The 23,432-nt window shown below is 37.0% G+C and overlaps 3 protein-coding genes across 4 annotated transcripts; 1 reads left to right on the top strand and 2 right to left on the bottom strand.

The window, feature by feature from the left end:
- The first annotated feature begins 1,119 nt into the window (after positions 1 to 1,119).
- On the top strand, positions 1,120 to 11,976 carry LOC117994670 (peritrophin-1-like). 2 transcript variants are annotated; one of them, XM_034982625.2, is made up of 6 exons: positions 1,120 to 1,179; positions 6,711 to 6,820; positions 7,708 to 7,821; positions 8,849 to 8,945; positions 9,875 to 10,010; positions 10,369 to 11,976. In XM_034982625.2, the coding sequence occupies exons 1-6, from the start codon at positions 1,173 to 1,175 to the stop codon at positions 10,544 to 10,546; spliced, it is 642 nt and encodes a 213-aa protein (XP_034838516.1). In that variant the 5' UTR covers positions 1,120 to 1,172; the 3' UTR covers positions 10,547 to 11,976. The 2 variants fall into 2 exon arrangements, with proteins under 2 accessions (XP_034838516.1, XP_069364170.1); XM_069508069.1 differs by lacking the exons at positions 1,120 to 1,179; positions 6,711 to 6,820 and adding an exon at positions 7,445 to 7,468.
- On the bottom strand, positions 1,965 to 5,363 carry LOC138404355 (DNA repair protein Rad60-like). The gene is made up of 2 exons (XM_069508082.1): positions 3,781 to 5,363; positions 1,965 to 3,092 (listed from the first exon to the last, which is right to left on the bottom strand). The coding sequence occupies exons 1-2, from the start codon at positions 5,108 to 5,110 to the stop codon at positions 3,025 to 3,027; spliced, it is 1,398 nt and encodes a 465-aa protein (XP_069364183.1). The 5' UTR covers positions 5,111 to 5,363; the 3' UTR covers positions 1,965 to 3,024.
- A 456-nt stretch (positions 11,977 to 12,432) lies between the features above and the next one.
- LOC117994669 (aldo-keto reductase AKR2E4-like) lies at positions 12,433 to 21,136 on the bottom strand. Its single transcript, XM_034982623.2, has 8 exons — positions 21,035 to 21,136; positions 19,338 to 19,408; positions 18,700 to 18,799; positions 17,034 to 17,144; positions 16,372 to 16,545; positions 14,393 to 14,590; positions 12,892 to 13,000; positions 12,433 to 12,680 (listed from the first exon to the last, which is right to left on the bottom strand). The coding sequence occupies exons 1-8, from the start codon at positions 21,134 to 21,136 to the stop codon at positions 12,556 to 12,558; spliced, it is 990 nt and encodes a 329-aa protein (XP_034838514.1). The 3' UTR covers positions 12,433 to 12,555.
- Positions 21,137 to 23,432: the final 2,296 nt, after the last annotated feature.

Below are 23,432 nucleotides of genomic sequence, written 5' to 3'. Positions count from 1 at the left end.
TTTCCCCCAAATGTCAGCTATAAGATCTACCTACCTGCCAAAATTTTATGATTCTAGGTCAACGGGAAGTACCCTGTAGGTTTATTGACAGACAGACGGACAGACAGACAGACAGACAGACAACAAAGTGATCCTATAACGATTCCGTTTTAACTTTTGAGGTACGGAACCCTAAAAATAAACGTTTTCTTTCTTTCTCGTTTCGGATAAATGTAATAAGCCAGCTTTTTTCGTTTCGTATGGCGAATTTATATGCATATTATTTTATAGTCCGGGGTGGATGGATGGACACACGTTTCTGAGTGTACACCCTATAGGAAGAGTTTTAGGGTGGATAAACGGAATTACCCACCCTTTCCTGTCTCGAAACTAGTTTCAAAGTGTGATCAAATGCCATTGACATTGTATTGGTAAATTTTGATAAAAAATATTTGCAATATACTTATAGTTACAACAATAAAGATAACAACTTAATCTTTACAAGTATTGTTCCTTACAATAATTATAATTATCTAATTATGTATTTGCGGGCAATTCAAAACATGTCGCACTTTATTGCGATGCAGTAAAGGCTATTTTGCGATAGCATTTTGTTTTTGGGTCCACCTGAACTTTGTTTTCATAGATATTAATATAAAATTCGGTAAAGCGAATGCGTCTGTCTGTCTGTCAAGAAACCTACAGGGTACTTCCCGTTGACCTAGAATCATGAAATTTGGCAGGTAGGTGGGTATTTTAGCTGGTATTAGGGGAAAATCTGAAAACCGTGAATTCTTGGTTACATCACACAAAAAAAATTAAATTGTGGTCATGAACTAATAATTAGTATTTGCAATTTTCGAAGTAAGGTAACTATATCAAGTGGGGTATCATATTATGAAAGGTCTTCACCTGTGCATTCTAAAACAGATTTTTATTTATTTTTATGCATCATAGTTTTTGAATTATCGTGCAAAATGTCGAAAAAATAGGACTGTAGTACAGAACCTTCGTTGCGCGAGCCTGACTCGCATTTGGCCAGGTTTTTTAATTTCCTAAGCAAACTCGCGTGAAAATGCTAGTGTAAACAAAATCTATATAAGATTAGGGAAATACAAAAAATCCAATAGTCCTAATTAAAGTGCTATTCAAGGAAGTGCAGTGATTTAAAAAAACGCAAATTTAAAAAAAAAATGATCGGTACGTAAATATACGTAGTGTTTTACGTCGAAGCAACAACGTGCGACAATGCGACATGATATTAGTGCATTCAAAATAAACTGGCGTGTTTCCATTTGAGACCGTCATTAACAATAACAACAGGATTAAGCCGTGGCGGGTGAATTCAATGAGGCTGCTTTGAATAAACGTTTTGATTTTTGACTCCATCAAAAATTAATGGGCTCTATCAGCCGTACTCAGAGTCGCTAATTGTTACTTAAGATTGAGTTAAAACGAGACAGATTTAAATGTGAGAAATATAGCTGTCTCGTTTTAACTAAACTTAAGTAACGATTAAGCGACTCTGAGTACGGCTGTATGAGTGTTTGGTTTATTACCCCTCTTGTTTACGTGGCATGTCGAATGTAATCCTACTGTTATTGCTAATGACGGTCTCAAGTGGAAACACGCCAGTTTATTTTGAATGCACTATACAAATGGAAACATCAAGGCAAACTTTACTAAAATGATCCATTCGATGTGTATGTCTGTTTATTTAGGTCTATTGAAGCCTTCTGGCAGTTAAACATTAATATAATGTCCCGCAAATTGCTATTGCGCTGGAACCATGTCTCATTTACATCAAAATGACATCATTTGACGTATATTTAAGTAAAAATATACCATCAGCTCGAAACTTCAGTCTAGTACTGACGTCTCTAAAATGGCGGCCACGCGCATTAGCAAATTGCGGGACTTATAACCCATGCTAAAATCATAACCCTTCCTTTTGGCTTTGGTAGTCGGGTAAAAATAAATAAACATTTTAAATAAAATTACAATAATTATAATCAATAATAATTAATTATTACAAATAAATTTACAAAATACAATACACAACTAAATTAAAACATGTAATTCTAATAATAATATCCATATCTATACTATTATAAAAAGAGGTAATGTTTGTAAGTTTGTTTGTAGGGGGTAATCTTTGGAACTACTGAACCGATTTTAAAAATTCTTTCATCAGTAGAAAGCTACATTATTCCTGAGTGACATAGGCTATACGGGATCTTTAAAAACCTAAATCTACGCGGGCGAAGCCGCGGGGATCAGCTAGTTATTAATAAAACATTATTATGTTAAATAATACGATATTTACTTACCCACTTGTATTATCTTTTTATTATAAAAAGGTAAACAAATGATGTAGGTAGGTTTTTATACATGACAAACATTAAATTCAAATCCTAATAAATGCGAAAGTGTGTCTGTCTGTCGGCTAGCTTTTCCGATGTATATGAAATTTCGTTCAGACTTAGAGATAGCTTGCATACCGGGGACGGACATGGGCCACTTTTGTCATGGGAAAACAAATATTAATATCAATTACTAGCTTATGCTTGCGACTTCGTCCGCGTGGACTACACAAATTTCAAATCCCTATTTCACCCTCTTAGGGGTTGAATTTTCAAAAATCCTTTCTTAGCGGATGCCTACGTCATAATAGCTATCTACATGTCAAATTTCAGTCCGATCCGTCCAGTAGTTTGAGCTGTGCGTTGATAGATCTGTCAGTCAGTCAATTAGTACCCTTATTATAAATGCGAAAGTGTGTTTGTTTGTTGGTTTGTCCTTCAATCACGTCGCAACGGAGCAACGGATTGACGTGATTTTTTGCATGGGTATATGGGTATAAAGAGCTGGAGAGTGACATAGGCTACTTTTTATTCCAGAAAATCAAATTCCCACGGGATTTTTAAAAAACCTAATTCCACAGGGACGAAGTCGCGGGCATCAGCTAGTATTAACTATATTTACTGCGTTTAGACCTTTATTGACACGGAATTATTAAAAACCTTAATCTAGTCAAAAATAAATTCAGCTAAGTATGATGACATCAATGCAGTCTCCATTTTCTAGACCCATCTGTTGTGGAGTGTTAGTGCCTGAAAAAAATTAAAAAATGTAAGCAATTGTCTTTGAATTCCGTACCTTAAAAGGAAAAACAGAACCCTTATAGGATCACTTTGTTGACTGTCTGTCTGTCTGTCTGTTTGTCAAGAATCCTACAGGGTACTTCCCGTTGACGTAGAATCATGAAATTTGGCAGGTAGGTAGGTCTTATAGCAGACATTAGGGGAAAAATCTGAAAACCGTGAATTTTTTTTTTTTTTTTTTTTTTTTTTTAAAAGAATATTAGCCATGTTAAATGACTAATATTCCCCTTTCCTCTCCAACTAAGCGTCAAGCTTGTGCTAGGAGTAGGTACGACAATAGTGCAATTTGTGGTTACATTACACAAATAAAATTAAATTGTAGTCATGAACTAATAATTAGTATTTTCAATTTTTGAAGTAAGATAACTATATCAAGTGGGGTATCATATGAAAGGACTTCGCCTGTGCATTCTAAAACAGATTTTTATTTATATTTATGCACCATAGTTTTTTAATTATCGTGCAAAATGTCGAAAAAATAACTTTGCTGGTTTTTTTATATGTAATTTATATATGTAAAATAGTCTACCAATCCGCACATGGCCAGTGTGGTAGACTATGGCTAAAACCCTTCTCACTCTGAGAGGAGACCCGTGCTCTGAAGTGAGCCAGCGATGGGTGGGGGGAATAGTCTTACCTACAACAATGTCACCATCAAATTCAAACTTTAGCTTATTCAATGGAAGCTCCAAGCGTTCAGCGCATTGTGTCATCGCTAACGATACTTTATCATCTTTTCCAATCGTTATTTCTACAGGCTTTTTACTATTTTGACATTGAAACTTAATCTGGATTCCGTTAATTGTAGTCTTTTCGTGAACTATGTTTTTTATACTTTGACTAACGACTCCTCCATCTATGAACTTGGCGATATTATAATCTATTGACGCCGGTGTATCGTTACAAGTTAAGATTTTATTGTTGTACGTGAACAGTAACTTGTCTTTACCAACGTTTTCCTTTTGCGAAAAATGATCAAATATTTGCGTTAACTTTTGGTACTTTCGTATCGTGAATTTTGAGATATCCAGACTTTTCCATATGACTTTCACGGATAACGGTTCATTGTCCTCTGCATCTGTTTCTTCGTTATCTAACATGACTACATCGTCCGTTACTTTGGTTGGAAGATCACTGGTAGGCTTACTAAATAATGGTACATCATCAGATTTATCGTAATATTCATCGGTATTACCGACACTATATATAGGGTAACTCGAAGTCATAATACTTGGTAACACCATATTCATGATTGATTGCCATTGATTGCCCCTTCCTCTACATCGTCGTGATGGATAACTCCGACCCCTTCTAGTAACATTACCAGTTTGTAAACCGTCTAATACCTCTTCAACGGAACTGTTTGGTGAATAAGTTGCTCTCCTTTTTCTACCTCTACCTCTACTCCTACCTGTTAATCCGTTTAGTATATTTGCAATCATTGAATTATCTACTTGTGATGTTGAACTGTTCCTTCCATTCCGCCTATTACTTGTGCCATTTAATGATTCAATCGTGTCTAATGCATTACTTATTTCAGTGTCTGTGACATTGTTTTTCGATGCCCTACCTCTTTTTTCACCTCTACCTCTGCCTCTACCTCGTGTGTTACTAACTGCAGGGGGTTTTGGAGGCTCTACAGTGGTTTCTTTCTTTTTCCTGCCCCGACCTCGGCCTCTTCCTCGAGCGGGCTTCGAATTTTTTGCAATTATTTCGTCCAAAATCAAATCATCCTCCACTGAATCAACAAGCGAATCATTAGCAGTGTTACTTCGTAAATTTTCCGCAATTTTTGTCACAGTTACATCATTTTCTACAGTACCGCTGCATTCATGACTTTTCCCGGTATTATTCGTTGAACCCTCTTCGCATTCCAGGTCTTTTCGTAATTGCTCTCGAGCGAGTCTAATGTTTTTAAATACATTTACATTGCTATAAAAGCCATCGTCAGAATCCGATGAAGACATTATTTAAATCACAGCCCACATGCAAAAATAACAAACTAACAAATAATATTTGTTTATTATTGACTTGAAATCAATCACTGTTCACAATTTTTTCAAAAACTTAACTTTATTGAAACTAATGTTTCTTTATCCTTTCTAATTTTTCTGATTTATTTGGCAATTTTTGTATAAACAAGCGAAAAAACAAGCAAAAACAAGTTTTTTTAAGAAAAAGAATGACATTTGTCCATGGACAATTTGTTTTTTCTTCAACTGGCTATACGGCTCTGAGCTCCAGTCTTTTTGAGCCCAGGCTATAGACCATAGATTACCTACTATATACTAGCTATAGACAAAATATAAATATGCCACAGATGAAGAATTAACATTTTTTTTTACCACAATACTAAGTAAAATCATCTTTAGGTACGGTCTAACTAATTTGAAATTATTTTCATGTAGTGAATTTTTTAAGTCACAGGTATTTCACAGGTTTCACTTAAAGTGATTTTTCAATTTTCATACAATCTTACCGATTTTAATTTAAGGTATACGAAGCCTCGATAGCTCAACGGTTAAATGAGCGAACTGAAAACCGAAAGTCACCGATTCAAACCCCACCCGTTGCACTATTGTCGTACCTACCCCTAGCACAAGCTTTACGCTTAATTGGAGGGGAAAGGGGAATATTAGTCAGCAATTACCTTGGCTAATATTCTTAAAAAAAAATTAATCGTAAATAACTTAATCGCTATTATTATTTTGGAATTTTGCATGTTAGCTATTTTGCATGTACGCCGGTTTTAAAAATGTCGAAAGAATTTTAAATGTAACTAACTGATTAAAATTAACAGCAATGATTTGATAACAAGTTCACAAAATAATTGATAAGACATTGATACCAATCTAAAAACTAATCAAACAAGTGTAGCTAATGTAAGTTCGGAGTTGATTTTCATGTTTTCATCGATTGGTAATGCGATACGAGATTATAATGCAAATTTTATTATGAATATTAAAATCTTGGACTTGACAGGAAAAACCGTGAAATTTTACAAGGTTTTCCCTCTACTTTTTTAGAGTTCCGTACCTCAATGAGATAGGAACCCTTACACTTACAGGATCACTTCATTGTCTATCTGTCTGTCAAGGAAACCTATAGGGTACATCCCTTTGACATCATCATGCTTATAGCACTAGTAAAGGATTAATCCGAAAACCGTGAATTCGTGGTTACATTATGTTGCATAAAAATAAATTAAAATCTGTTTTAGAATGCACAAGTGAAGCCCTTTCATATGATACCCCACTTGATAATAGTTATCGTACTTCGAAAATTGAAAAATACACAAATTTTTAGTTCATGACCACAATTTTTTTTTATGTAATGTAACCACAACTTTACGGTTTTCAGATTTTTTCCCTAATGTCTGCTATAAGACCTACCTACCTGCCAAATTTCATGATTCTAAGTCAACGGGAAGTACCCAGTACCCTGTAGATTTCTTGACAGACAGACAGACAACAAAGCGATCCTATAAGCCTTATAGGATCACTTTGTCACAAGTAAAGAGCGCGTCGCTTCGTGAGATAAAAATACTATAATTAATATTTTTTTCAGGTAACCATATCGTGTCACTTCTTGTCTTAGTGAGCTGCGTAGCTCGCACTGTCCGAGGGTCGTTCGAGGGCGTAGACCCCAACACGCTGTCATGTGATCCTAAAGGAGAGGTACGTGGAACTTACTTCAGGAACACGTCAGGAATCGAAACAGGGACGCACCAGCAAATGACATCGCTGGCATTATGAAACTAAAATGGCGGCCGTAAAATACAAAATGGTGTACATTACTGTCCAGGCCGGAAATAAAGCAATTGGGTATTTTCGTACTTTTGAATTTGATAAATATTATTATTTTATTATAAACTAGTATAAAAATGATGACGTACGCTGAAAAAAATATTAAAATCCAACAAAGATTTACAAAGTTACAGGCATTTTAATTTTGGAGTGGGAGGGTCATCTATCCCTTTCTCGCAAAACGAAAAATATGAAACCGCACGAAGCTACAATGGCATTAGTGAGGTGTGACGTCAAAATGTTATATCGCTATCTCTGTCTAATCAGAAATATTTAAATGCTTATAACTTTTTGTTATTTGATCGATTTAATTAGTTTTTCAGTTTACGTCATTATTTTTATCCTAGTTTATAATAAAGTAATAAAAAAATTGGAGTCAAATACCAAATTGCCGGCCGTGTAACATTGGAAGGACGAGGCGAGGACTTCCCAATCGAACTTAAACACCAAATGAGTAATATAATTAGCGTAATTGGTGTCCGTTCTAATCTATCCATACTGATATTATTAATGCAAACGGTGGGTTCATCTCCTAAGTAACTTAGTTATTTGTTTAGTTAAGTAGTTAGTTAAGTTCTTTTTATTTGTCAAGGTATTTTGCAAATGCTGTGTACACATTTTATAGATACGTTTATCAGCCTGTTTCTTTATAAGTGTCGTAGTTTGTGTTAAATTAACGTATTGTTTGTGTTCCTAATAAATAAAATAAAAAATGCAAAAGATTTCTTGTTTTGATTTTTTTAAACATATTTTTTCAGATATTCCTGCTACTACCCCACTTCTACGACTGCACCAAGTACTTCATGTGCGTCCATGGAGAAGAGGTGATGTTCACCTGCCCTGCAAACCTCCACTTTGATTTTGTTCTACAGGTAAGTAAAGTTTTTTTTTAGCAAATACAAGTTAGCCCTATACAGCAATCTCACCTGGTGGTAAGTGATGATGCCGTCTCCGTGCCGTATAAGACTCTTGATTATTATTTTTTGATTTGATTTTGGCAATGAATGTCGTGATTTCTAATGAGTAGGTACCTACTATTCCGAAGAAAATATAAAAAAATTAAAATTAAAGTTTGACATAAGTTTTTTCCCATTTATTATCTACAGTGCGACAGGGCTCCCTTGGCACTTGAATGACATTGACAGGGGGGCGCTGTTGGAGAACAAAGGCTTAGAATATTCAAACAAGAACAAAGGGGACACTTGACGGCAACGTTAGTTCCAATTTTCGCCACGCGAAAAGATAGCCTTGTCGCACTGTATAGGTACCTGTTATCTCCCAAACCGACCACGACCCAAACTTCATAGTCACTGATCGTTGCTCCTTGTGTTGGGAAATACGCAGAGAAACTTTCGACTTTTATAAAATACCGAAGGTCTGGCACGCGCTGGCTCTCTCTTGGTGTTTTTACATAAGCTATTAATTCTAAGTTCTTTCGCATGACTTATCCGCCTGTAATTGGAATTAGTGTATTTTAACCTGGCACCAAGGATTTGAATATATATCGGAGAATCGTTTAGATTCAATTCCATGTGATGACTTCCAATGTCTGACATGTTGTTTTTCTTATCCTTGCCAATTGTCAACACAGAACACATTTACTCCAGATTGTCAATGCGTACGTGCGACGCTGTCAGCCTCTCGACAACGGATATGGGTCGACAGAAAGCACTATTGACTGATAATGGATTGTACTTCTTAATTTACGAGTAGGTTCTATTCAACTCGTTTTAATAAGGATTATGACGTCGTACGTTCGTATGCATTATAATATTCTCCGACATATATATATTTTTTAATATAAATGGTTGTTTAATAAAATCATATGAATTACACCTACGTATAATGATTACGTATTTTTTTTACTTAAATAAAATTATTCTATGTATGTCTTTTCAGACGTGCAACTGGCCCGATCACACGAAATGCATCTTCCGAGAGCGCGACGAAGGTTCTGGTGAAGACTGGTTGAGTGACAACGCCGACTCACTTTACGGTAGTGATCTTTGCTTTTTTTAGTGTTCCTTACCTCAAAAGGAAAAACCGGCCAAGTGCGAGTCAGGCTCGCGCACCGAGCGAGGGTTCCGTATTAGTCGTATTTTTTCGACATTTTGCACGATAAATCAAAAACTATGATGCATAAAAATAAATAAAAATTTGTGTTACAATGCACAGATGAAGCCCTTTCATATGATACCCCACTTGATGTGGTTATCTTTGGAAATTGAAAACACTAATTATTAGTTTTTGTGTTAACAAATTCACGGTTTTCAGATGTTTCCCCTTATTTCTGCTATAAGACCTACCTACCTGCCAAATTTCATGATTCTAGGTCAACGGGAAGTACCCTGTAGGTTTCATGACAGACAGACAGACAACAAAGTGATCCGTTTTTAGGGTTCTTTGATCACTTTGTTGTCTGTCTGTCTGTCAAGAAACCTACAGGGTACTTCCCGTTGACCTAGAATCATGAAATTTGGCAGGTAGGTAGATCTTATAGCTGACATTTGGGGAAAAGTCTGAAAACCGTGAATTTAGGGTTAGATCACACAAAAAAATTTAATTGTGGTCATGAACTAATAATTAGTATTTTCAACTTTCGAAGTGAGTGACTATATCAAGTGGGGTATCATATGAAAGGTCTTCACCTGTACATTCTAAAACAGATTTTTAATCATCATAGTTTTTGAATTATCATGCAAAATGTCGAAAAAATACGACTGTAGTACGGAACCCTCATTGCGCGAGCCTGACTCGCACTTGGCCGCTTTTTCATTTTGAGGTACGGAGCCGCCGACATCCAGCCACTCCCTGCGACACGTTTAATGTCGTCTGTCAACCTAATGGGGGGTTCTCCAACGATGCGAGGTCGCCATTCCAGCACCTTTATAATTTTAATTCTAAAAATCCTGTAATGTCTTTCAGGCTCTCTGCTAACAGGTGATGGTGTAGCGAACAAAATCAGACCTCTCAACATCGAACCCCCCGGCAAGTCTCCCAGTTTCGACACCAGCCTCAATTGCTTAAGAGCGGATGACGCGTCGCGACTTGTGGCTTATAAGTAAGTCTTCCTAGTATCATACATATCCAACACTCTATTTAAGCATGATTTTATTACTAATACTACTACTGGAACACCGGTCTGTCCCCTCGATTTGTGTGTGTGGATTACGGCACGGCTGAGGTCTGTAACTCTGTATCAAATAGATTATGTCCATTAGACCATAGAACTTGTCGATTTTTCGGGATAATAAGTAGCCTATGTCCATCCTCGGGATGCCAGCTATATCTGAACCAAATTTCAAAATCAGTTGAATGGCTGGGCCGTGAAAAGCTGACAGACAGAGAAACACACTTTCGTAATTATACTATTAAGTATGGATTATTATTGTTCTAATGTTTATTATTTGGCTTGTTAGGGGTGATTGCCAGCGCTACTGGCACTGCGTGAGAGGCATTCCGCAGACAGCGTACTGCTCGGACGGACTGTACTTCAACGAGCGAACCCAGCAGTGCGACTTCGAGGCAAACGTCAAATGCTCTGTCCTACAAGAAGACGAGCTCAACGGGGAGTTCCTTGCTATTAAGAAGAAATAGAAGTTACCAGAAACCCCACGAAGAACTAAGGACTTAGCTAATTAGGACGTTGATATTTGGTGCAATTAAGTGTTGTGTCGTTGCGAACATTGTGTTGAAATGCATTACATACAAATAGTGCACTTTACTTAGACAATTAATGCAATTTACAGTTTCTTTTGCTAAACTCAAACCCAATCATTTATCATATCCATATCCTATAGACATTTAAGAGCGCAACCAGCTGTAAGACTAAGAACAACGTTGTTCTTAAAGAAGACGAGCACAACGGAGAGTTGCTTGCCATTAAGAAGAAGTAATACTTACCAGAAACCCCACGAAGAATTAAGGACATTGATAATTGGCGCAATTAAATGTTGTGTCGTAGTGAATATTGTTTTAAAATGCATTACATATAAAAGTGACCTTTTACTTAGACAATTATAACAATGTTTAGTCTTTTAGTAAACTTAAACCCAATCATTTATCATATCCTATAGACATTTTAGAGCGCAACAAGCTGTAAAACTCTAAGGACAAAGTCAAATGATCTACAAGACGGCGAGCTCAACAGAGAGTTAATTGCCATTAGGAAGAAATAGAACTTACCAAAAACCCCACGAAGAACTATGGACTTAGCTAATTAGGACGTTGATATTTGGCGCAATCAAATGTTGTGTCGTTGTGAACATTGTGTTGAAATGCATTACATACAATAATGCACTTTACTTAGATAATTAATGCAATTTTACAGTTTCTTTTGCTAGACATCAATTATTATCATAACCTACAGACATTCTGATTTCCTTTATTGTAGAGTGGTGTCAAAGAAGAAATATAACGTACTAAAAACCTCTCCCGAAGACTAATGACAATTTTAATATTCGAGTGCAGTAACGTGTTGTGTTTTTATGAACAATGTGAGTATTACCAGAAATGTTCACTTTAACAATTATTACTATTTACTTCCCCTTGATTTTGTAGATGTACATAAAATAAACTTAAAACTAAATATAAATTCTAAGTCGCTGTATTTGCCTCATAATTTCAACGTATTTTCACCCATTTTTCACCATTTTAACGTATTTTTCAGTCTGCGTCATGGTAAAAAGTATAATTATAAAATCTAGAAAAAAACGGGCCGCATTGAGAACCACCTTCTTTTTGGAAGTCGGTTAAAAAATATACCTAGTTACGAAATTTCGCATTTATTCGGTGAAATTGTCAAAGAATTCAGTTGATGTTCAGTTTCTCTGTTCCGTTGATCGGCGATATTATGAGCAATCTCTGATATTTTGTATACTTAGTATAGTTTAACTATCATATAAGTTTCAAGCAAAACCTGTAATTTGAGTTATTATTGTTGTATAGCATATTGTATAAAATAATTGTTATTATTTAACACTTTGTACCTACTATTTATACCGTTAAACAAATAAATAATATTTAAAAAATTACCTTCATTATTTCAGTAAATATGTTACTTAATAATAAAAACCTCATATTATAGTATTTCTGTCTGTCTGCCTACCAACCAGCACATGGCCAGCGTGGTGGACTATGGCCAAAACCCTTCTCACTCTGAGAGGAGACCCGTGCTTTGTAGTGAGCCAGTGATGGGTTGATCATGATGATAGTCTTTCTATGGGGTTTACAATCATAGATAAGCAAAAATGTAAGCCCGTAAAGACTTCGTTGGAAAACACCTTTGCAATTACAATTATGTATAGTGCTTAGATGCTTATTGTATAGTTTCTCACTTACACCAAAATATTTCCTTCTAACTCATTAAACAAAAGAATACTAAGCAATATTATTATCAATATTGCTATAGAAAGTAACATTATTGTTAAGTCATTCAAAGCCTTTGAAGGATCCAAGGTTTGTAGAAATTTAAACAACACGTCTAAAGTATGATAAAATTTACTTAATTTCTTTATTTTCACTGATAAAATACGTAACTTGTAGGTACTTCTTAACTAAGTTTTTTTTTATTAAAAAAATGAGTAAAAAATGAATACGAGTTAATATTATTCTTTCTGCCTTCCTGATTTGAAGATGTCAGGCTCTGCAACCTCTTTCTTTTCGAATGGGTAGTAGGGGTGCTCTTGCCAGAAGGATGGCCACACTGATCTATAGTCCTTGTTAAATTCACCTGGGAAAAAAGATATGGGATATTTATTATTTAATAGGGAAAGGTGACCTACTGACTGATCTATCAACGCACAGTTAAAGTTTAAACTACTGGACGGATCGAGCTGAGGCATGCAGCTAGCTATTATGACGAATGAAGGGTTTTGAAATCCAACCCCTAAGAAGCTAAAATCAAATCAAATCAAATAAACTAAATACAAAATCGAACTGACCCAATCTTTGCATGTCTTGATCACTTAATTCAAAATCAAATATATCGATGTTTTGCTCGATTCTCTCCTTACGAATCGATTTTGGGATCGGTATCACACCTTTTTGTACCTGAAAAAAAAGGGCATGTTTTAAATAACTGTTCTATCATGATCCTGGAATTCATGATGGACATTTTATCGTTGTGAGATAACAGACAATATCTGAATTGGCAATAAAATACAGGAAAACAATTAAGTAAAAGTAACACTATAAAAACTGCCTGACGGCGATTACGCACTGCCCTTACGTCATCAGGTTTATCCGTCATCCGTGAGAATATCAGCGATTATCTACGACATGTCATAAAATCCCATACAAAACAAAAAGGAACGTATTTTCACGGACTCGGATCGGATGAGTGCGTGCGAACTATACATGGTGTACAGAACGCTAGCAAAAACCATAACTATAAGGTTATGGTTTTTGCTACACACCATTATAAAACCCGACACCATTTAAAACACGAAAAAAACAAAATTCCTATAAATGTAAAATTCCTATAGATGTATAAACAAAATTCCTATAGATGTAAAAGTTCACAATATTATGTTGCAAATAAAACATCTGACTGACGCTAGAGGTCAACGAACGTTGCATAAATGGGCCACTAGGAGTCGATGCTGCGTTATTGGCGGGGCATAGACTCAAGGTGAATAATGACGTCACAATCCTTAAACGACATTTTTTTCTATTTTTTAACATAAAAATAGAGTAATTTCTGCGGGAATAAAAATTTGGTCTTTTAAAAACTGCCATAACCCTTCCAGGTTAGTCCGCTTCCATTTTATGGGCAGATTACACCTACCGAGTATCGAAGCGAGACAGTAAAATGTCACTCGGCCGAGACAGTGCTGTGGCTGAGAAATTGCGGCGAAATTGCACTCGAAAGTGTTTATACCAACCGAGTACTCGGCCGAGGACACTGACTCGCCACTGTACTCGGTAGGTGTAATCTGCCCATTAGACTGCATCGTTACTTACCACCAGGTGAGATTGCAGTCAAGGGCTGACTTGTATCTGAATAATTTTTTTTTTAAATAAAAATGGCGAGCAAACGAGCAGGCGGGCCACCTGATTTTAAGTGATTACCGCCGCCCATGAACATTTGCAGTACCAGAAGAACCACCAATGCGTTGCCGGCCTTTCAGGAATTTGTTGGTCCGTCACTTGAATAACCCCATGTTGTAATCTTAAAGGGAACACCACCGAAGGGAGTTGATTCCGCAGTTTGCATGTGCGTGGAAAAAAGGATCTGGCACAACGGGTGGTCGAAGTGCTCCAGAAATCCAGGTGGTGAGGGTGGAATTGTTTGCGGTGGCGTGCGGTGCGGTTGTAGAAAAAGGAGGGAGGAATGAGATCAAACCACTCTTCGGAACACTCTCCATTATAGAGGCGACAGAACACGCAAAGAGAGCTTACGTCTCTGCGGTGTTCCAGGGGTTAAAAATAAAATAAACTTACCAGATATCTAAGTACGATTTGAGGTACAGTTTTCTTGTATTTGAAGGCAAGTCCCACTAGGATTGGGTTGTCAACTCTAGGGGGAGGCGCATCGGTTTTCTTCTCGAACAGTGAGCCAAAGGGGGTGTATGCCATCACCGCTATGTTGTTGGCTTTGGTGAAGTTTAGGATCATGTTTTGAGCTAGATTTAGGTTGACCTGAAACATGTAATAAAATATTGATTATATCTAAATATATAAAAGGAAAAGGTGACTGACTGACTATCACCGCACAGCTCAAACTACTGGATGGATTGGGCCGAAATTTGGCATGCAGATAGCTATTATGACGTAGGCATCCTCTAAGAAAGGATTTTTGAAAATTCAACCCCTAAGGGGGAGAAATAGGGGTTTGAAATTTGTGTAGTCCACGCGGATGAAGTCGCGGGTATAAGCTAGTCTATTTATACTTATAGTAAAACATTAACTGAACAATTTCTGTACATTAGATATATTTTGAAAATTGTAATCGGGGGAAACATTACTATCGATATAGAAACCAAAACATTTTTTTTTGAATTTTTGTCTGTCTGTCTGTGCCCGTATCACGCGTTAACTACTGAACGGATTTTAATGAAATTTGGTAATATAAAATAATGTTGCACTAGCATGTAAGGGCATACAAAAAAAATCTTTAAAATTTAGTTATTTTTTTCCTCAAACTGTCGACGCGGCGTGCAACATCGAAAAAACATTAAAAGCAACCGAGAACAATCAAGAACAATCAAAAACAATCAAAAACAATTAAGAACAACCAAGAACAATCAAGAACATTAAAATCGATTGAAAAACATTCAAAAACAACCGAGAACAATTAAAAACAATCAAAATCAACCAAGAACAATCAAAAACATTAAAATCAATCAAAATCAAATAAAAACATTCAAGAACATTAAAATCAATCGAAAATCATTAAAAACATTCGAAAACAATAAAAAACAACCGAGAACAATCAAGAACAACCGAAAACAATTAAAAACAATCAAAATCAACCAACAACATTCAAGAACATTAAAATCAATTAAAAACAATATCAAAAACATTCAAAAAAACCAAACCAATCCAAATCCAAAACAATGGAAAACAATGAAAATGAGCCGAGTGTAATGTGCATAAGAAGATAATATTAGGTTTTCATAAAAACGGCATTTATTGTTGGGAATCGAGGATTACGGTATTTAGACAGCTGGAGCCTGCGTCGAGGAAGGCGCGGGCGGCGGGACACGGTTTCAAAATCGAGCACTGGTCAGTAGGTCTGGTTTACTGTGAGGACCAAAGTTCGTAAACTTATGAGAATAGAACATATCTCTTTGCAGGCTTCTGCAAAGAGATGTGTTATAATACTAACATAGTCAGAAAGGGAAATGAAGAGTTTTACTGTCAGGGCCAGAGTTCAAACACACGGTGGACGAGCGTAGTATAACACACATATAGTGAAACGGTGAGTGCAACATGGACATTATCGTGCATTTCTGCCAAACTCTCGCACGTTAAAACTTGGACATAATATGGATGAATTTTATACTATCCTAATCAGAAGGGCGGAAATTATTGTAATAACTTTTGTTGCTTCACGTGTATGTTTGTATGAAGTCGGGCGAGCATAATAAAAGAACCCCGGATGGGTTCGAAACTAGTCGGGCTAACATCGACTAAACACGTGAGTACAGCCGGGACAGATATTATTTAGAAAAAGAAATAGAAATCAAAGCGTAAAGCTCACCCGACTTCGACATAAATGTACACGTGTAGAAATAAAAGTCATTTTTAACTTTGTAATGGTTTTGGAAGTAATTTTTTTTATATAATTTTTGTACGTACTATACATTAAATATCAAATACTCATACGCCATTAATTTATTGCTAGGATGTATAAAGCTCTCAAACCGATATTCTAACTGTATGTCCCCTGCATTCTCATCAATAAATTATTATTATACCTCAACTTGTAAAACAGCCGGTTTGATCTCACAGTTGTCCATAAGTCTCTCCATTTGGCTAATATTGAAGTTGGATATGCCGATGGATTTGGCCAGGCCTCGCCGCTTGGCTTCCTCCATTCCTTTCCACGTATCCACGTAGTCTATGACGTCAAAGTCTCCGCTTCCATCGGCCTGAAAAAATGATTAGTGCCACTAATTACTAGACTCACTATAGTCGACGCATTTTAAACTGAGTCGTCGAATTATCTGTCTGTTTCGCTCGCACTTACTTGCGACTTGCAAGTGCGAGCGAAACAGACAGATAACTCGACGACTCAGTTTGAAATGCGTCGACTATAGAAACAAGTTAGTATAGCGCTCTCTTTGTTGCTTAATCCTATACAAATGATAGAGACACAAATCTCATTGGGCGCAAACCATTTTGAATCACCAACCAATCACAAACGTTTCGATTACGAACACATACGATAACTGCAAAGTGTCGCTACTAGATGGCATAAACAGTCGCTTCAGTACTGAGTGAACATATCAAAATTTTCATGATTCTAGGTCAACGGGAAGTACCCTGTAGGTTTTCTTGACTGACACAACAGACAACGAAGTGATCCTATAAGGGTCCCTTTTATTCTTTTGAGGTACGGAACCCTAATTGAGCTTACCTTGATAGCGACAGGGTTGTGTATCAAGTAGAGATCGACGTAAGTCATGTTGAGTCGACTGAGGGATCTACTCAGAGCCCCCACCACGTCCCTTTGCTCGTTGAGACCCAGCTGAAAACATTGAAATTTAAAAAAAAATTGCAAATCGGTCCAGAAACTTCGAAAAACTCTATGTACATACATGTATATAAAGAAAAACGGACCGAATTGAGACCCACCTCCTTTTAGTCGGTTAAAAATTAGTGCGTGTAACCAGGCTGATCTCATATATGGCCACGTGACCCGAGAAATAGATTTTTAGGGTTCCGTACCTCAAAAGGAAAACCGGAACCCTTATAGGATCAGATTGTTGTCTGATGTCTGTCTGTCTGTCCGTCTGTCTGTCCAATAAATACGACTGTAGTATGGAACCCTTGTGGCGCGAGCCTGACTCGCACTTGGCCGGTTTTTAATTTTGCTTTCCTACCGTAGAATTGCCTAATACGATCTTTTCCCCGAGATACGACGATTTTGACGACCTCCCTGGCGCAGTGGTGAGCGCTGTGGTCTGGCTTGGTGGGGGAGGTCCCGGGTTCGATTCCTGGCAGGGGTTTGGAATTTTATAATTTCTAAATTTCTGGTCTGGTCTGGTGGGAGGCTTCGGCCGTGGCTAGTTACCACCCTACCGGCAAAGCCGTGCCGCCAAGCGATTTAGCGTTCCAGTACGATGCCGTGTAGAAACCAAAGGGATATGGGTTTAATAAAAACTGCCATACCCCTTCCAGGTTAGCCCGCTATCATCTTAGACTGCATCATCACTTACCACCAGGTGAGATTGCAGTCAAGGGCTAACTTGTATCTGAATAAAAAAAAAAAAAAAGATAAGTAATAAATAGGTATTAAGTAGATACTCATTATTGTATTTATCAAATAAATAATAATTAAATATTTTAGAAAATAATCTTTACTAAAGGCCAAGGATCAATAATAATTATCATAATACTTACTAGATGATGTCACGCGATATTATTCGCGTGGATTTGTATTTTCTAAAATTCCGTACCGAGAATCGATCACGGGAACTCCTACTTAAGAGACCATATAGTGCTAACCACAGCGTCAGGGAGATCATCAACATAAATATTAAAAAAAACCGGCCAAGTGCAAGTCAGGCTCGCGCACCGAGAGTTCCGTACTCGGGTATTGAGTCGTCATTTTGCACGATAATTAAAAAAACTATGATACATAAAAATAAATAAAAATCTGTTTTAGAATATACAGGTGAAGACCTTTCATATGATACCCCACTTGATATAGTTATCTTACTTTGAAAATTGAAAATACTAATTATTAGTTAATGACCACAATTTAATTTTTTTTTGTGTGATATAACCGCAAATTCAAGTTTTTCAGTTTTTTCCCCAAATGTCTGCTACAAGACCTACCTACCTACCAAATTTTATGATTCTAGGTCAACGGGAAGTACCCTGTAGGCTTCTTGACAGACAGACAGACAGACAACAAAGTGATCCTATAAGGGTTCCTTTTTTTCTTTTTGAGGTACGGAACCCTAAAAAGGCTCCAGCTCAGCATTATGCTGTATGCCTTGAAACACAAGAGCACACAGCGCTGATTTTGAGGCAAGACCCTGAACCGGGAGACGCCAAAGGAAACCCAGCCTTAGTACCTTCGTAACAAGAAACACATTTTCTCTCGGGACTCCAGATCTTCTGACTCCAAGACCAACTTGCTCTTCATTGAAGTACAGGGAGGCTGTGTCGATCAATCTGTAAATAATTATTAAAATATTTCATCATCATCATCATCATCATGATCAACCCATCGCCGGCATAAATTGTGTATCTACGTAGAAAAACACAAACCTTTTTTGACAGTCGGTTAAAAGTAGCATACATTACTCTTTGATTAACTCTACTTGATCAGATTTACTTGTCTATGAAAGTTACGTCAAAATAGGTTCAGCCGTTCCGAAGATTATCCCGTTCAAACAGACAAAAATTTTATTGTTTATTGTTTATTTTTTATTTTTGTGTAAAAATCTTGTGACGGACAGACAGACAGACAGACATGACGAATCTATAAAAATGTAACCACTATCTCCTAAACAAGCTTAACAGTACGCGGCAAAAAATAATGTACATCGACATTTAGAAGGAGATAGCGGAATCGTAGAGCATTGCCTCTGTCATTGAGACCGATAAAACGTCATACGGGTATGAGTGACAGAGACAACACTCTACAAAGCCGAAATGTCATTCTAAATGCCGATGTACATTATTTTCTGTGGCGTACTGTACTACGTACCTGTAACCAGCACCTAACGCCCAGCTCACGGGCAGTTCCACTTCCCCTTCTTCTACTTTCTTCTGGCCTTTCTGAAACCACAAGTTTATTTAATAACTAGCTGATGCCCGCGACTTCGTCCGCGTGGATGTAGGTTTTCAAAAGCCCATGGGAACTCTTTTATTTTCCGGGATAAAAGAAGGCAGGTCATGCCTGTCGTAGAGGTGATGGCCGTTGGAGCCGGAAAGTCCTGGAGTGGAGACCGCGTAGGTAGGCAAGCATAGTGCGGGACGCCCTCCAGCACGATGGACCGACGATATAAAGAGGCTGGCGGGAAGTGGCTGGATGAGGAAGGCTGAAGACCGGGTGTGGTGGCGCTCTTTAGGGAAGGCAGTCCAACAGTGGACGTCCGCAGGCTGATGATGATGTAAAAAATCACGTTGATCCGTTGCATCCCTCACACGTCCCTATCCGTCTTCTCCACTCTTGTCTCGCTGGCGAATAAGTTTGGAATAGAATAGGATTTCGATGAAGTGCGTGGATTTTTGTGAACGGAGTTCAATCATGTAGTCGTGGTTTGGTGCAATAGTAAATGGTACAATATTAATTCACCATCAACAGTTCCTAAAACCCCATAGATTAGGAGTGCAGTACCCTGCAGCATCAGTATTGAAGAGTTGGAACTTGAAGTTCAATAATGGTAAGCGTAACTTTTATACCAATTCAACATCGACTATTCTTTGAAAAGAGCAACCGCCGAGCAACCGCCGAGTTTCTTGCTGGTTCTTCTCGGTAGGAAAGGCATTCCGAACCAGTGGTAGATGCATCTGACTATTCGTAAGTACTTGTAAAAGTTTATTCGAACAAAAAAAGAATGAATGAAATCGGACTACGCGTTAATGAATTACAACTCAGTATACATTTTAACTTTCATCCCCTCTCCTACGGGAACCATGCTGAATTTCGGGATAAAAAGTATCCTATATTCTTCCTCATAGTATGACCTCAAATCGTACCAAGTTTCATTGGAATCCATTCAGTAGTTTCAGCGTGATGCGCGGCCGTGATACAGACAGACAGACAGACAGACAGACAGACAGACAGACAGACAGACAGACAGACAGACAGACAGACAGACAGACAGACAGATAGACAGACAAAAATGAAAAAAATTACAGTTTTGGGTTCAGTATCGATTATAGAGTGCCCTCGAAAAAAAAATTTCAAAATATCTTCAATGTACAGAATTTGACCTGTTACTGTTTTATTATAAGTATTGATTGATAGGCATCTTCTAAACGTAAACGTCCCATCTTAGGCCACTTCATCACTTACCATCAGGTGTGATTGTGTTCAAGCGTATACCAATAATGAATTTAAAAAAAAATCGTGGTTTAACGAAATATTTTAATGTAGATAAGACGATAGATACCACGATTAATGCGATGTTTTTAGGGTTCCGTACCTCAAAAGGAAAAACGGAACCCTTATAGGATCACTTTGTTGTCTGTCGGTCTGTCAAGAAACCTACAGGGTACTTCCCGTTAACCTAGAATTAGTGAATCCTAGTGCTGGAATTTACCTTTACTTGTGGTAAAAGACCAGGCTACCTGCCAAACATGGTTCTAGGTCTAAGGGAAATACCTTTCTTGACAGACACGACAGACAGAAAGACACAAAGAGAGAGAAAAAGAATAATGGCCCCATGGCTCATTTACCTCGTCAAATCCTAGAAACGTGCCGAGTCCCATCACAGGCATCGTGTTGCCGTCATTCAGAGCGATCCTCGGTGCTTTGCCTCCGTCATTTTCATCACCCATCTGCAAAAATCATCATCATCATCATCATCATCATCATCATCATCATCATCATCATCATCATCATCATCACCATCATCACCATCATCATCATCATCATCATCATCATCATCATCATCATCATCATCATCATCGTCATCATCATCATCGTCATCATCATCATCTCAAGTCTCAACGATAATAAGGGGTAGGTATGGGTTTAATACATCTTCTATACTAGTACTAATAATCTAAAAGTATATCAGCTATGTCCTATACTAATATTATAAGCTACTTTTATCCCGGAAAATCAAAGAGTTCCCACGGGCTTTTAAGAAACCTACACCCACGCAAACGAAGTCGCGGGCATCAGCTAGTTACAATCAGTACCTCAGTACCCTTATAATAAACGCGAAAGTGTGTTTGTTTGTTGGTTTGTCCTTCAATCACGTCAGAACGGCGCAACGGATTGACGTGATTTTTTGCATGGGTTTAGATAAAGAGAGTGATATAGGCTACTTTTTATCCCGGAAAATCAAAATTCCACGCAAACGAAGTCGCGGGCATCAGCTAGTTACAATCAGTACCTCAGTACCCTTATTATAAATGCGAAAGTGTTTGTTTGTCCTTCAATCACGTCGCAACGGTGCAACGGATTGACGTGATTTTTTGCATGGGTTTTATTTTTATTTTATTCGTTTTTTGCAATCAACAGCGATATATCTACACTAATATTATAAAGAGGAAAACTTTGTTTGTTTGTTTGTTTGTTTGTTTGTTTGTTTGTACTGAATAGGCTCAAAAACTACTGGACCGATTTTAAAAATTCTTTCACCATTCGAAAGCTACATTATCCACGAGTAACATAGGCTATATTTTATTTTGGAAAAAAATAGGGTTCCGTAAGATATTTGGGTTTTTCGGACACAAGGTGTAAAAAATCAACCAGAAAAGTTACTTATTTTGCGTACGCTGCCTAAACTATAAAAGATAGAACCATAAAATGTTCTAATTAATTGTAGATCTTATAAATATCTACAAAAAAGTCCGCGACACACTATACCCATCTATGTCGAGTGAGGCACAGCAACCATTTTTTTATTTAAAAATCTTGAATTTTTTTTGGACTACATTTAAACGCGTTTATTTTACTCATGCTATTAATCCTTATCAAAATATTTCTTCACACTTTCATCACTAAGAACAGTTTATGGAGATAATATTTGGTCTTTGAATGATTAAAATTGGACGTTTGGTTTTGAAGTTATGGCGAAATTAAAATATTACGATTTCTGCTGCACGGCCCGTTGTATTATATAAAGAGGTAATGTCGTTAAGTTTGTTTGTAGGGGGTAATCTTTAGAACTACTGAACCGATTTTAAAAATTCTTTCACCAGTAGAAAGCTACATTATTCCTGAGTGACATAGGCTATACGGGACCTTTAAAAACCTAAATCTACGCGGGCGAAGCCGCGGGGATCAGCTATCTATAATATAAAAATGAATCACCAAATGTGTTGGTCATCGCAAATCTTGAGAACCGCTGAACCGATTTCGCTAATTCTTTTTTTATAATATTCCTTGAAGTACGAGGATGGTTCTTACGGAGAGAAAAATTAAAAAAAATCTTGAATCGACTGTTTGGCGGTACGAAGTACGCCGGGGCAGCTAGTACAATATAATTTTACATAATAACAGACTGAAAATAAGGCCAAATAGGATTACAATTTTTTACAGATAGATATTAATTATAAATTTATAACAGTACGTTTGATAATTTAAACAAGCTTTACAATAATATAATAGTTAATATGAAAATATAAAAGTCAATTAACTAGTAAAAATACCTAGTAGGTGATTCACAACATATGTATGTGTGTGTGTATGTTCGAGTGTATGTGTTTGTGTGTGGGAGAGAGAGTATGCGTGAGTGCGTGCTTGAGGGTTATGATAATATGCGGATTTATGTACTATTATAGATACTAGTATAATTATTATCAGTTACATATTATTATTTTTCCGATGCAGTTTAATTATTTCCTTTTTAATTGCATTTTGGACAGGTGAAAAAGGTCAGCCTTACCTCTTCATAAGAGGTAAAGTTTGTAAATTTGTTTGTAGGAAGTAATCTCCGGAACTAATGAACCGATTTTGAAAATTATTTCACCAGCAGAAAGCTACATTATTTCTGAGTGACATAGGCTATAGGTAGTTAGTTTTCAAAAAAACTATAGATCCCTGCGAAATACGCTATCCGTGCGAAGCCGGGGCGCGTCGCTAGTAACAGAGACAATAATCTAAATATATAAAAGGAAAAGG

This window comes from Maniola hyperantus, chromosome 27 (genome assembly GCF_902806685.2).
Source record: "Maniola hyperantus chromosome 27, iAphHyp1.2, whole genome shotgun sequence".
NCBI lineage: Eukaryota > Metazoa > Arthropoda > Insecta > Lepidoptera > Nymphalidae > Maniola > Maniola hyperantus.
Note: the sequence above shows the minus strand (reverse complement) of the source record. Positions and strands in the feature narration are given on the sequence as shown.

Coding starts and splice junctions, on each gene's coding strand:
- LOC117994670 (XM_034982625.2), top strand. Junction 6,821..7,707: donor CATGTGATCCTAAAGGAGAG/GTACGTGGAACT, acceptor ATATTTTTTCAG/ATATTCCTGCTACTACCCCA. Junction 10,011..10,368: donor TCGCGACTTGTGGCTTATAA/GTAAGTCTTCCT, acceptor TTGGCTTGTTAG/GGGTGATTGCCAGCGCTACT.
- LOC138404355 (XM_069508082.1), bottom strand. CDS start 5,110: ATGTCTTCATCGGATTCTGACGATGGCTTTTATAGCAATGTAAATGTA. Junction 3,093..3,780: donor TGATGGTGACATTGTTGTAG/GTAAGACTATTC, acceptor AATTTTTTTCAG/GCACTAACACTCCACAACAG.
- LOC117994669 (XM_034982623.2), bottom strand. CDS start 21,136: ATGGGTGATGAAAATGACGGAGGCAAAGCACCGAGGATCGCTCTGAAT. Junction 18,800..19,337: donor GCGTTAGGTGCTGGTTACAG/GTACGTAGTACA, acceptor AATTATTTACAG/ATTGATCGACACAGCCTCCC. Junction 12,681..12,891: donor TCAAGACATGCAAAGATTGG/GTCAGTTCGATT, acceptor CTTTTTTCCCAG/GTGAATTTAACAAGGACTAT.